This window comes from Otolemur garnettii, unplaced genomic scaffold (assembly GCF_000181295.1).
Source record: "Otolemur garnettii isolate 467f Iridium unplaced genomic scaffold, OtoGar3 scaffold00063, whole genome shotgun sequence".
Classification (NCBI taxonomy): Eukaryota; Metazoa; Chordata; class Mammalia; order Primates; family Galagidae; genus Otolemur; species Otolemur garnettii.
Genome location: NW_003852458.1, coordinates 6,757,809 through 6,771,797, shown reverse-complemented (window position 1 = coordinate 6,771,797; position 13,989 = coordinate 6,757,809). Strand labels below are relative to the sequence as shown.

At 32.4% G+C, this 13,989-nt stretch overlaps 1 protein-coding gene across 2 annotated transcripts in view; it reads left to right on the top strand.

Annotated features, from left to right (window-relative positions):
• RICTOR (RPTOR independent companion of MTOR complex 2) overlaps window positions 1-13,989 on the top strand; it is a 138,167-nt gene that overhangs the window by 77,700 nt on the left and 46,478 nt on the right. For both annotated transcript variants that reach the window (XM_003792948.3, XM_003792949.3), the window contains exons 7-10: window positions 2,540-2,666; window positions 5,658-5,827; window positions 9,023-9,090; window positions 12,582-12,649. In XM_003792948.3, the coding sequence (XP_003792996.1) occupies window positions 2,540-2,666; window positions 5,658-5,827; window positions 9,023-9,090; window positions 12,582-12,649 (433 nt within the window). The remainder of the gene's footprint in view (window positions 1-2,539; window positions 2,667-5,657; window positions 5,828-9,022; window positions 9,091-12,581; window positions 12,650-13,989) is intronic.

The following is a 13,989-nucleotide window of genomic DNA, read 5'->3' as shown; positions in this document are numbered from 1 at the left end:
GTAAGATAACTTGTTCTGTGATAATTAATGTTACTTTTCCTTTTCTTGTATTTGTCTCATTCTTCTGGAAATTTTCTGTTGGTTTGTTACTTCGTCTTAGTGTCTCCAAATGGTATCCCCTCTTCCTTGCCACCCTTTCTCCAATTTAGGTAGTCCTTTTCTGGCCTTTACTTTTTTATATAGTTTTTCCACTAGTCAGCTGTTGCTACTCTTTAATTATCCTATGTAAACTATACTTACTGTATAGCTCAGAAGCTAATCCATTATTTTCTTCATGTTTCATTTATTTTTTCAGTTGAAAGGAATTATTTGGTGGAATCATACACGCTTGGAACACAACAAATACTGGCAAAGCCAGAGCAAGACCCTAATTCTCCAAATTTCCAAACTTTTATTGGCTTGTGAATTTTAAATACAACCAGCACACCTTGGCAAATACTCAGAGTCCACATTCGTTCCAACCAGCTGTTTTTGTCTGACCTTAGTATGCTATCAGGCATGTAAACAAGTACCCACTACCATGATTATTACTTCCTCCTCCTCTCATTTCCATCCCCTTCCATATTATATTGGCCTTTTAGTCTCATCTCAAATTTTAGACACTGCCCTTGGAAAACTCATTCCTTCTCTGATTCCTTTATATCAGTTCCACAAAGCCATTACCTACTCATGATCTTTAATTTGTTTTATATGTCTGTCCTATTATGCCAAGAAATATGATTAAACTGTTTTTAAATAGTGACTGTGTTGTATGACTTTTTCCTCATTTGTTGATTTGTGAAGAAAGCATTCTCTGATTTACCTGGAATTTAAGAGCTTCTATACCTAGAAATAAGAAGAGTGATTTTTTTTGGTAAAAATACAATGTATTTTTTTTCCTATTTTTAGTAGAGAAGGGGTCTCCCTCATGCTTACGCTGGTCTGGAACTTCTGAGCTCAAGGGATCCTCCCACCTCAGCCTCCCAGAGTGCTTAGATTACAGGCATGAGCCACTATGCCCAGCCAAAAATTTAAATCTTATACAGTCTCTTGAATTAAATAAGTATAGGTTCACCAGACACTTGATATTCGTAGAGTAGAATTTTATATTTGAAACTATAGAAATTGTCTGGTCATACACATCTTTATTTACAAATGAGGAAACTGAGGCACAGAAAGAATTGATTTGGCAAAAATAACATAGTTTATTAATGGCAAATTTAACTCTAAAGGCCATTTCGTTCGGTTTCTAAGATAACTGTTCACAGAATATATTAGATGCATTTTGGTGTTAGGGGAAATTTTCTTGTAAGCTTCTAATAATACACCAGTAAGTATTAAAATACAAATAACCATCATAAGAATTTTTTACCCAGGAAGATTGGTTTCCTATATGCTCTTTTTCCTCTTCTTCCCCTTCTTTCTCATTTTTTTTGATTAATGGAAAATACTGATTTAGAAATGTATATGAAAGCTTTTATAGATTCTGTAGTTATTAGAAATGTATTTATTTTACAATTGTGGAACTATACTGTATAATTTCAGTTGAACTTTGTAAACATCACTAATGCTTCTTGATGACATAAACTTTATAACTACTCTAACCAATACAGATCTTTCTTATGATCCTCTATAGGACTTAATTATTTATCTTTCATTATTTATATAGCATCCTTTTATTGTTTCATAGTCCAAGTTTTCTCAACAGAATTATATTAATCCAGGACAGATTAATTTTCCTCAGTATTTCATTACCACCCAAACAAAAGATATATTTAATCTACCAAGTAGCCTTTATGTATTAAACAATAATTAGCTACATAATTTGTTTTCTGTTTTTCAATTGACAGTATTTGTTACCTATTTTCAATATTCCTAGTATATAATTGCCAGTTAGATCTTTCATTTAATGTGAAATTCCACCAAAGTTTTATCACAGAACATAAGCTATTTCCATCAGGATTTTTGAAATATTAAAAATATACTGTGAGTTATTTCAGATTTGATTTGGGGGAGTGGCTAGAGATTGAAGAGATCATTAGGTGTATATTACAACACAATGAGAGAGAGTAAAGACTCAAACCAATTAATTTTATGAGGAAGTGCAATTAGGGATAAAGATGTTCATGAAGTAAATTGATTAGACTTGGAGATGACTATATGTGAGGGAGAGGATCAGGAATATAATAGTATAGTAGTATAGTGACAGCTGATGTCGCCATTAGTATACTTTGTCTAGGGAGTGAAATGCTGTTTAAGTGTAGTTCCTGTTCTGGATTAATTTAGAATCTCAAATATTAAATCTTCCTTGTCAAATTATTTATAGTCTGGGCTATTAGAAAACAACCTTACACATTTTTCCATTATAATGATTATTAACATTTTTCTATTATTAGTTATATTAGTAATCTTTGAAATATCCATATGAAGCAGAAGGTAAAAGTGATACCTAAATTTTATAAATACTCTATGATATTAAATACCTTAATCTGAACAAAATAGGGTTAAGAAGTGTATTACAAAGTGAGTAACTTCTTTATCTGATTCCTCTCTGTTACAGATGATTACTGTGAATGCTTCCTTGTTTCCTAGTTCTGTGACCAACTCATTAATAGCAGTTGGAAATGATGGACTTCAAGAAAGAGACAGAATGGTCCGAGCATGCATTGCCATTATCTGTGAACTAGGTCAGAATTTTTCTTTCATTTAAATAATCCATATGTAATATTTTACCAAAAAATTAAACATTTTAAATTTTTTGATACTTGAATTTTTCAGTTATTGCTACAAAAATATGAAAAAGTGTACATTTGTGAAAGACTTGTTATTTAACAATTTCAAAGTGATACTCTACAAATTTTAAGTTTTATTCATCATGGAATTTAGTATAGGAATTCTCTAAGTTCCAGTATTTATAAGAAAATTTTCTTAAAGTCTGGCTCTCTGATGGTAACCATACTCTTATCTCGATGAGGGTTAAAAACAGTAAACAAGGTGTGCTATATGTAAAAATGAATTCTAAATGCAGAAGGATCTAAGAGTTATTAAATGGAAGAACAATGGGAGAAAATAATGAATATTTATTCGATTATTGGAGGAAAAGGAGTTTTAAATTATCAAAAGAAACCACACAGGGTCTTCAGGAGCTACAGATACTCTGAGAAGTCAAGAAAACAAGCAATGTTATAAGAAACAAATAAAAAAAATGCAAGAAACAGTTACTTATATGCAAATCCGTGGGAAAAGCAAATGAGCATCCGAGTTTCCCATTGTGGATTCAACCAACCACAGATAGAAATATTGGGAGAAAAAAATTACTACAAAAAATAATACAAATTTTAAAAATGCAGCATAACAAGTATTTCTGTAACATTTACATTATATTAGGTATTAGAAGTAATCTGTAGATGAATGAAAGTATATAGGGGGATGTGCCCAGGTTATATGCAAATACAGTATCATTTTATATAACGGACTTGAGCATCTGAGGATTTTGGTGTCCATGGAAGTCCTGGAGCAGCTCCCCTTGGATATGGAGGGAGGACTGTAGTTCTCAAAGGCATGGCTGATCAATATATTTTAAAAGTTCAACCTTACTTGTTATTAAAGAAATATATATATATATATATATTTTTTTTTTTTTTTTTTTTTTGAGACAGACTCTCACTATGTTCCCCTGGGTACAGTGCTGTGGTTTCACAGCTTGCCGCAACCTCAAACTCTTGGTCTTAAGCAATTCTCTTGCCTCGGTCTCCCAAGTAGCTGGGACTACAAGCACTCACCACAATGCTTGGCTATTTTTTGTTACTGTTGGAATTGTCGTTGTTTTAGCTGGCCCAGGCTGGGTTCGAACTCGCCAGCTTCAGTGTATGTGACCTGTGCCCTACCCACTGAGCTAGGGGCGCCATCAAAGAAATATAATATTAAAGGACAAGAAAAGATATTTTTTCCTCACCTAATACAAGAATGGTTTGAGTCACAGTCCTTCCTGAAATAATAAATAATAACATGTAAGCTAAAAAAATAGAAGAACCAAACCTACTATTCTGAATAATATTTTTAAATTTATTGAGAATTTAAAAATACTGTACATAATGCCTGTTGATAGGGAGAGAAAGAGAGACATGTGATTAAGGAAATTTAGAAAAATAATAAAAATTTAACTATATGCTTATGTATGGAATGCGTGGAAAACTATAATCAGAGTTAACGTCTCATAATAAAATAAGCAAAAAATGAAAGAATGAACCAGTATGAAGTCAAGAAATAGAAAAAGAAGGAAAAAAACTCAATTTCATATAAAAGGAATAAGGCAACAATAAAATTACACGTTTTAATAGGGAACATGATAGATTATTTAATCTACATTTTGTTAATTGGAAGAAAACTATAAAAATAAATAAATATTTGGAAAATGTGAAAGAAGTTAAATGAGAAAGAGAAATACAAGATTTTTTAATGTATTTTTGAACCAGTGAAATCAATGGGTAAATTTTAATTTCCACTTACAAGGTAGAAAATATGACAGATCAAAAACTGTATTTGAAGTATTTGAAAACTTCAGTGAAATAATTGCCTCTAAAAAGACTCACCCAGGTAGTTTTATTTACTTATTTTTTTTTTTAAATTTTGGCCAGGGCTGGGTTTGAACCCGCCACCTCCGACATATGGGGCTGGCGCCCTACTCCTTTGAGCCACAGGCACTGCCCTGGTAGTTTTATTTTAAAAAATAAAGAACAGGTAGTTTTTATGTAATGTAGTTTGTTTTAGGGCCATTGTTCAGAATTTATTGAATTCTACTATTAAAACCTGTACATTTTACTGTATGTAATTATACCTTATTTTTAAAAAATGTAAGAGAAGAAACTTAATTCTAAAATTTACCTGGAAGAATGAATAGTAAAGAACCAACCATAAAAACATTTTTGAAAAAAAATAAATGGAGGAGAAAGGGAAGAGTTTGTTTCCATATACATATATTTTTAAAGAACTATTATCCTAGAAAAATGGAAAAGAATCAAGAGTTGCTGACCCTGCAATACAGAAAACTTTAGTGTATTATAAAGTAAAAAAAATCAGTTTGGAAAGCATGCTGGCTTAATTCATTAAACATTTGGAGGAAAAATTGCATATATTATATTAACAAAACTTTCTGGTAGAAAACGGATGTGTAAATCATGAACTCATTTGAAACACATATGCACAGGTGCTCACATAAAAAGAAATGCCTGATCTTAGTAGTAAGAAGAGTTTCTGAGCTTAAAGTTATTAAAAAGTGTGTGTCTCTCTGTATATTTCCTAAAAATGAAGATAGAGAAATGAAATACACCATTTTAAACAAAATTTAAAGTTCAATTATAAATGAGATAAGATTTGAAACAGATAAAGGACTAATGTCCTCACTTTATAAAAGCTCCCTGTACTTGATAGGAAAGAAAAACCATTTTAGTAAAATAATGGACAAAAAGGATATGAAAAGACAGCCCAAGGCACTTTATATTCAGTGACTCTTAGTAGATACCTTTTATCCACTTGTCCTTTTAAATGTCATTGATAAGAAAGTGTTTTAAGTCAGAAAGGGAAGGAAATTAAGTTTTACAGTAAATGCCCAGGTTTTTTAAATTACTTTTTGTAATTATCCCCAATGTAATATGTCAAATTTTTCTCTTTTATTTTAGCACTTCAAAATCCAGAGGTGGTGGCCCTTCGAGGTGGACTAAATACCATCTTGAAAAATGTGATTGATTGCCAATTAAGTCGAATAAATGAGGCCCTAATTACTACAATTTTGCACCTCCTTAATCATCCAAAGACCCGTCAGTATGTACGAGCCGATGTAGAATTAGAGGTAGAAACTTTCATATTCTTTTCTAGTCTTAAAATATATTTTAAGGTACACTCTGATGGTGAATTTTGAAGTCTATCGCTACAGCACAATATTAATTTCAGACTTAATTAACCAAGACTTGTTTATTACCAGCAATGTATTATAGCTCATTCAGTTTGGACTGAAATGAAAATGTTATTCTGAATAATATTTCATCATTGTGCAAAGTAAAGTTTATTTTTATATTAGCCATGAAAAGTTTACTAAGCAAAGTAGAGTACAAGTAATGTTACATAAGATATTTACCTATTGAGAAGACCAATTGTTTTCAAGGACTTCAGTACATTAATTGTGTATGAATAGCTCCTGCTATTTATATGCTGTTTATTCATTAAATCATACTAAGATTCTCTGAACTTGGAAGCACTTTGTTTTCAATTAATTATATCTACTTGCAAGTGTATGCATGTTTTTAAAATACTCTACATTTTTATTTTTTTTTACTGATTCAGATAGTGTTTATTAAGTACTAAAGCCTACTACACTTTGTAAGAAGGTATGTGGTAGAGGTTGGAACAGAATTATCACACACTGTACTCTTAGAGTTTATTTTGTGTGAATGTACTGCATTGTCGTCCATGGAGGACTCAGATTAAATCAAGGATTTGTCTGTATTCAGATATGAAATTATTCAAAGTATAAAGGATTTATTGTCCCCTAGTTTGTCTTTCTAAATCATTTTATGAAACTTCTGAAAAGTTATATTTTTATTAGGTCTATTTTAAAAAATCACTTGAGTTATAAAGTTGATACTAGCCTATATCATTAGCAAATGTAAGTGCAATGCATCTTAATAAGTGATTTCTAATGTGTTATTCATAGGATTCTATGGAAATAAACTGGCTTTTGTTGATATTTTACATGTTTAGCTTTAATTTTTTTTTATCAAGTAGAAAAATAATTTTAAAATTGGAGAGATAATTTTATTAAATGAAGATAATATATAGAGGCTCGGTTTTTATTCCTGTTATAGTACAGCAGATTAGCAAAGCCTTTACATAAGTGAAAAAAACTTTAAACATAGGAAAACAATCTAAAGTAACTCTAAAGTCTTATTAAAATTGCATTGTAGCCTCATTTAACTTATTTGATAATTAGGAGAAAGTGATCAGTAGTCCTCTTAGTCTGTGTACCTAGCAGAGGAAAGAATGGACCATCTCTGGTAGAAAATAACATCATGTGGAGCCTTTTATGAAATATACAATGCTTGGCATTCTATCAGAAATTCCTAGTCATGTTAAAAGACATAACCATATAACTGAAAATGCCAAAGAAAAAATCCCATAGGAACATTCTTATAAGTGATCCCAAAAGAGAAAAAGACTTTGAAACAACCATGATTAGTTTGCTCAGGAAGAAGAATAAAATAGATGAAATAGGAGAATTTACCACGTAATTAGATTATGCTAAGAATTAAATGGAAATTCTAGTAATGAATGAGAAATATACCTAGAATGCAGAACTCAATGAAATTAAAAATTCAGTTTAAACAGAAGATATTGTTAGTAAACTAGAAGAAAGGTTGATAAAAATATACAAAGTAAAACAAAAATAATTTTGATTCACATGAAGTGAAACAGAAAAAAGAAAGGAAATAAATAGAGCAAAAGAATAAAACATAACTGTAGATTTTGTTAAGGAGAGAGAAAATTGGCAGAAGCCGAGGTCCAAAGAGACAGTGGCCAAATCTTTGTTTCTAAAATTCATGAAGCTTCATGCTTACCAAGCTCAAAAAACTCAAAATAAGATAATACAAAGAAAAAAACATTAGGGCTCATAGTAAAATTTTTGAAAGCATATGCAATCCAAAATCTTAAAGGCAACTTGAGAAAAGACATTACTTTCAAAGGAGCAAGTCTAACAGCTGATTTCTCTACAGAAATAATGGAAACTGGAGACCATGGAATGGCATTTTTAAAGTGCTGAAAGAAACCAAGTGCCACCCTAACTTAGAGAAAATATCTTTCAAAAACAAAAGTAGGCCAGGCGAGGTGTTCACGCCTGTAATCCCAGCACTTTAGGGGTCTTACTGGGCATGTTGGTATGTGTCTTTCGAAATTCCTGAGGAATTTAAAAGAAACATTGCTCCTTCTTGGGTTGCTTGCTTTTTTGTCATGAGGACTCTGAGGCAAGCCCAAGGTGAGGCACACATGGGGAGGCCCTCTTACCAACAGTCAGCACCTTGTAAATAAAACATTTTGAAGCAGATCCTCTAGCTTCAGTCAAGTCTTCAAGATGACTACAGCCTTGGCCAACATTTTGACTGCAATTCATGATCATGACCCTGAGCTATAACCATGCAGCCAGTCCTCTCCCAAGGTTCTTGACTCACCAGAGTTGCATGAGATAATAAGTATTTTTTACTGTTTAACAAAAGAGCTATAAAGAAAAACTAAAGGGAATTTTCAGTTAAAAGAAAAATTATCTCAGAGAAACAAACAGATGCAGGAAAGAACAAAGAGACCCAGAAGAAATACATGTATAACTAAACATAAGAGAATATTAACTGTTAAAAGCAATTATTTATCTCTTATACATTTTAAGTTACGTTTCGAATTGAAATTTATATCCACAGTAATTCAGGAGACATGATGGAAAGGTTGTTACTGAGACACAGTTGTTCTAAAGTAATGAGTAAATTTAACAAGGTTTCTTGGTACAAGGACAATACACAAAAATAACTTGGATTTTCTTTATACTAGCAACAAAAGTAGAATGTAATTCATAAAATGATTTAAATAATTTTTAAAATTTTGTGGTGTTAGCAGTCAGGATGGTTATCTTGCAGTAAATCATGGCTGGCTTCCAAGGGATATGAAGAGAACTTTGAGGATGCTGGTAATTTTTTTTTTTCAAATTATTATTATGAGGGTACAAATTTTTAGGTTACACTGATGCTGGTAATCTTTATCTGGTGCTAGTTACATGAATATGCTTAGTTTGAGAAAATCCATCAAATTGCGCATATATGATTTGTCTCTGTTTTAGATATGAGTTCAGTTTATGAGTTCAAAAATGCAATTTGTACATTTAAAAATCAGTAAGTCTCTTAAGCAGTCAACTCAATTAAAGACAAAGACAGAATGGAATTAATTTTGGAAAGAATGTATTTTATAATAAAGATTATTTTCTTTTTCTTCTTTTTTTTATAATTAGCGAATTTTAGCACCCTATACTGATTTTCACTATAGACATAGTCCAGATACAGCTGAAGGACAGCTGAAGTAAGTACCATTGGTGTGTGTGTGTGTGTGAATATTAAAGCTTTTAGGTTTGCCTGATTGCAGGTAGAGCCAGAGAAATGTGAACTAAAGTAAATTTACTGTTTTATGGAATTAGGTTTTATTTCTCTCATAGTTTACTGTGGTTTAAAAAGTTGAAAGCTTTGAGAAATTTAAAGACTGATTCTCATTTCAAAAAATGAGAGTCTACTATAGAAACCTACATCTTATTTTACTGTTCTGTGTATTTTTAGCATAATTAAATTAAGCAACTAAAAGAATGAAATAACAGGGAATAGAATGAAGAAGTGTCTTAACAAACTGATTCAGCAGAATGATGTCATATTTAGAATTTTGAGAGTAAGATTAATAGGGAAATAAATAGGGGTAAAGATTATTTTCTAGAAATGAGGCAGTATAATTTTCAGAGTCTTTTTGGAGAAGAGAAATACATGTTTGCTGGGGATTTAGAGATGACTATAATTAAAATGATTTAGGGATCAAATGTACTATCTGCAAAGACTTTGCCAATGATGCAGTTCCATTAAATATGCCGTAAGATGTTTTCCTAGTAGGGCTGTTAGATTGTAGACATGCTTTTTATGATGGTATGTAGTTTTAAATTCCTCACTAAGTTTTGAAACCTTAGACAAAGGAATGTTTTTATTAGTTTTTTTTCCCCCCAGATTAATAGAGAAGTACAAACAGATTCCATTATTTGGATTTGTAAGGTTAAAGTGTTTATAGGTGTGTCCACACCAGGTAGTGTGCTGTATATACCCATGCAAATTACCTGTTGGATGGGAATTTACCCACCCTCCAGCTTGATTTCTGTTGAGTTTTTCCCTCATGTGAGTATGTAGGTGTTAATCTACTAATTCCAGTTTAGTACTGGGTGTATGTACTAAATGTACCCATTACTATGGGTAATGTTTGCTTTACCATTCTTGTGATACTTCACTTGGGAGAATGATCTCTAGTCATATCCAAATTGTTGCAAAAGATATATAATATCCATCTTCTGTGGTTGAATAGTATTCCATGGCATATATGTACTACAATTTATTAATCCATTCCCATGTTGAAGACCACTTGGCTTGTTCCCACATCTTTGCAATTATGGATTGTGCTGCTTTGAATATGTTTTTCATTTTTCTTCTGAATTAAAAATAGTGGTTTCCTATTGGTTTCAATCACATCCATCTCTGTGGACTCATTGTCACATCCTAACATATGACCTGAGTTGAGAAATCAAAATAGATGTCCTTTATTTAAGACTTCTCAGAGAATTATTCCTTCTATACTTTAGTCATGAATTGGAATTCTTAAGCCCCTTTCTTGGCTTGTTAGAGATATGGACATTCTCTTTATTGATGGAAAATATATGAGTTTTTCTATTACTGCATAATAAATTACTACACACAGTGGCTTAAAACAATACTAGTTTATTAACTTACAGTTTAGTAGTTCAATAGTCTGACCCACCTTTTGTCTGGAGGCTCTGGCAAAGGGTCCATTTCCAAGCTCATTCCTCTTGGCAAAATTCAGTTCCTCTCAGGTCCCTTTTTCCTTGCTGGCTGTAAGCTTGGATCTAGTTTCACCTCCTAGAGGCCTTTCACATGCCTTGGCATGTGGCCTCCTCCATCTGCAAAGGCAACAGTGCTTAGAATGCTTCTAGTGCTTTGAATCTATCTTCTGTCACTAGTTATAGAAAGCTTTCTAGTTATATAAGGACTGCTATGTAATCTCCCTATTTTATGCTCTATTAGACTAGATAACATAGTCTATATAACATAGTCATATAACATAGTCATAGTCATGGCAGTGATATTTCATCATAATCACAGGATCTAGAGATAAAGACATGGAATTTGGGTTGGGGCCATTTTTATAATTCTGCATACCATGAATTTAGATATTTTTTAGCATTTGAGGGGGGCATTGTACCAAAATGCTTCCTTTTCTTTGGTTCTGTAAGTTTCTGGAGTATCAGCAGATAGATGGCAGGTCACATAAGGCATATTAAGGTATATTGTTGCATCATTTAATTGTTACTTATCTAGTTTTACTTTATATATTATTATTAGAACCAAAGAATATGTACAATATTACTAAAATGTAGAGAAAAAAATTTAAGATCAAGGAAAGGGAAATGAGTGATTTAAAAAATATTACAAGTTTAATAGGTTAAAGATAGATTTCCAGGCAATAAATCTAAGTATGTTACCAACATTTTTTTTTTTTTTTTGAGACAAAGCCTCAAGCTATCCCCCTGGGTAGAGCGCTGTGGCATCACAGCTCACAGCAACCTCCAACTCCTGGGCTCAAGCGAGTCTCCTGCCTCAGCCTCCCAAGTAGCTGGGACCACAGGTGTCCACCACAGCACCCGGCTATTTTTTTGTTGCAGTCCTCATTGTTGTTTTTGGCGGGCCCAGGCTGGATTCGAACTCACCACCTTAGGTGTTTGTGGCTGGTGCCTTAGCCAGTTGAGCCACAGGCGCAGAGCCTTACCACCATTTTTAAGAGAAAGAACATTGATTCTTTTTCCATTGTAATTACTATTATATTCTTAGTTTGACTGTTGCTACAGTCTCTTACTTTTCTCTTAGCTTTTTATTCTTTTGTAGACTATCTGACTGCTTCCTACTGTCTAATTTGATTTTCTATCATTGCCTTTTTTTAATTGTTCCTTCTTTTGTTTCTTTCCTTCTAACTTTTTTTTTTTCTCAGTTCTGCTGTGAATTTCAGTATGCTTACGATTATTAAGAATTTAACTAGGGAAGGAAAAGATGGCACAGGAAAAACTAGACAATGGACAGGGTACAGATGGTGGTTGCAATAGCATAAATAAATAGTTAGAAGATTGTTATTAAGTGTTGAAAATAGCCATAAGTCAAGCATGAAAACTGTGTAACAAATGCAAATAGTTCTGTTGCTTGCCTTAACTATTGTAACTGCTGTATAAAAAAAAGAACAAATGAGACAGATACCTAATTGTCAAGAAAGAAAGTCATTGGTAATGTTAATGTGTAGATTTGTTTTTTAAATAACATTTCAGTGACTGTATTGAACTTGCTTGTTATAAATGTTCAAATAAGTCCAGGACAAGAATTTTGAAGTAAAGAGAATGTCTATGATAAAATTAAGTGTATGTGGTAATTTTTCTTTGGTAAGGGATAGCCACATTCCACAGATACTCATGAGGAGAATAGTATTCTCTCTAATGCTTAAACATAGTTTTCAGAAAGAGCAAGGAACACAGAACTGAGTAGAAAAGCTTATAATTAATTTTAAACCCTTTTGTGAATTTTACTTCAGGAGTTAATTTATAGTTGAGTAATTTGCTTTGGAGTAGGTCTGATCTTTAATATCTTGTTTTAATTTCATGTATAAATATTTAAGCATTAATTAATGATAGTTCTTATTATGATACAGTAACAGGAAAAACTCATTTTAACATTTTATTTCTTTTATATCTCCCTATCCCTTAACAGAGAAGACAGGGAAGCACGGTTTCTAGCCAGTAAAATGGGAATCATAGCAACATTCCGGTCATGGGCAGGTAGGTTGATCTATGTTTATTACATTCAAGAAGAAAAACTACTTTTTTCAAATGTTAAATTATTGTTGTACCGTTTAATTGATGTTTATCTAGTCTGTCTTTATATGTTATTACTAGAACCAAAGAGTATGTACAAAGTTATTAAAATACAGAGAAGAAAATTTGCAGTGGTTAATAGGAAATAGCTAGTATTATATCCTATATATATATAAAATATTTAGTAACTGTTTGCAAATTACTGTGCTAACTGAACTGTCCAAGTTACCCGGACTGTACAAAAAAATTAAGCAATTAAGCATAACATATACCAAAAAAGCCTACATACTTGAGTATTAGCTGTATATGGAACTAAAATTTATTACTTAAAAATACAATGTAATAATATTATAAACACCCAATAATCAAGATAGGCAATTAGTAGTCACAAATTTCTTGAGCTTGTACATATTTTATTGTTCTACTGAATAAAAAGCAAATATTTTTCTTAAAATAATACCACTACATGTGGTTTTTTATACTGATGATTACTGTATTCCTCGTTGATTTTGAAGAATAATTGAAGGGATAGCATAGAAAGGAATATAGCAATAAGCAGAACAAATTTACCTAAACATTTCTATGTACCTATATAACACTAACTTAAAGTATCTTTTCTATACAGATATTTATCCCAGTCATAGGTTTGGCCCCTAGCCAGTATATTTCCAAGGAAGTTCTCTCTCTTCTTAGCACCTACATAAAAAGTCCTGTCTTGCTATACCTCATAACTGTTTCCCTTACACTCGTGGACAACCACAAAATTCTGTAAGGCAGGCGTCCTCAAACTATGGCCCACAGGCCACAGGCAGTCCACCTAGAACATTTATCTGGCCCCCCAGGTGTTTTTGCCACTGCAGCCAATTCATCCCGGGGCCCGCAGTCTGGCCCTCCAACGGTCTGAGGGACAATGAACTGGTCCCCTGTTTAAAAAGTTTGAGGACCCCTACAAGGACCCAGCAATCACATATACTTTTTTTATACCTTACCACCTCCCTCTCATACTCTTTCAATATAGAAACCAACTCAGTCCTCCTGCCCCGCTTAACCTTCACTGCCTTACCCCAAACTCAGTATAACTTTATATTCAGTAGTTAACAGTCATCATTCTTTGCTGTCCCTTAGCTTCTATCTTAGCAAAACAATTAACTCTATCCTGCTTTAACTACCAATACTAGTCTAGCTACTATCCCCTCATCATTCATTCTTCCTACTTCAGACTATTCTCACTGTCACTGTCCCTCTTTGCTTTTAAACATTTTTTTTTTCCCCTGTGCTTCAATTTCTTCTGGAGCCCTTATATA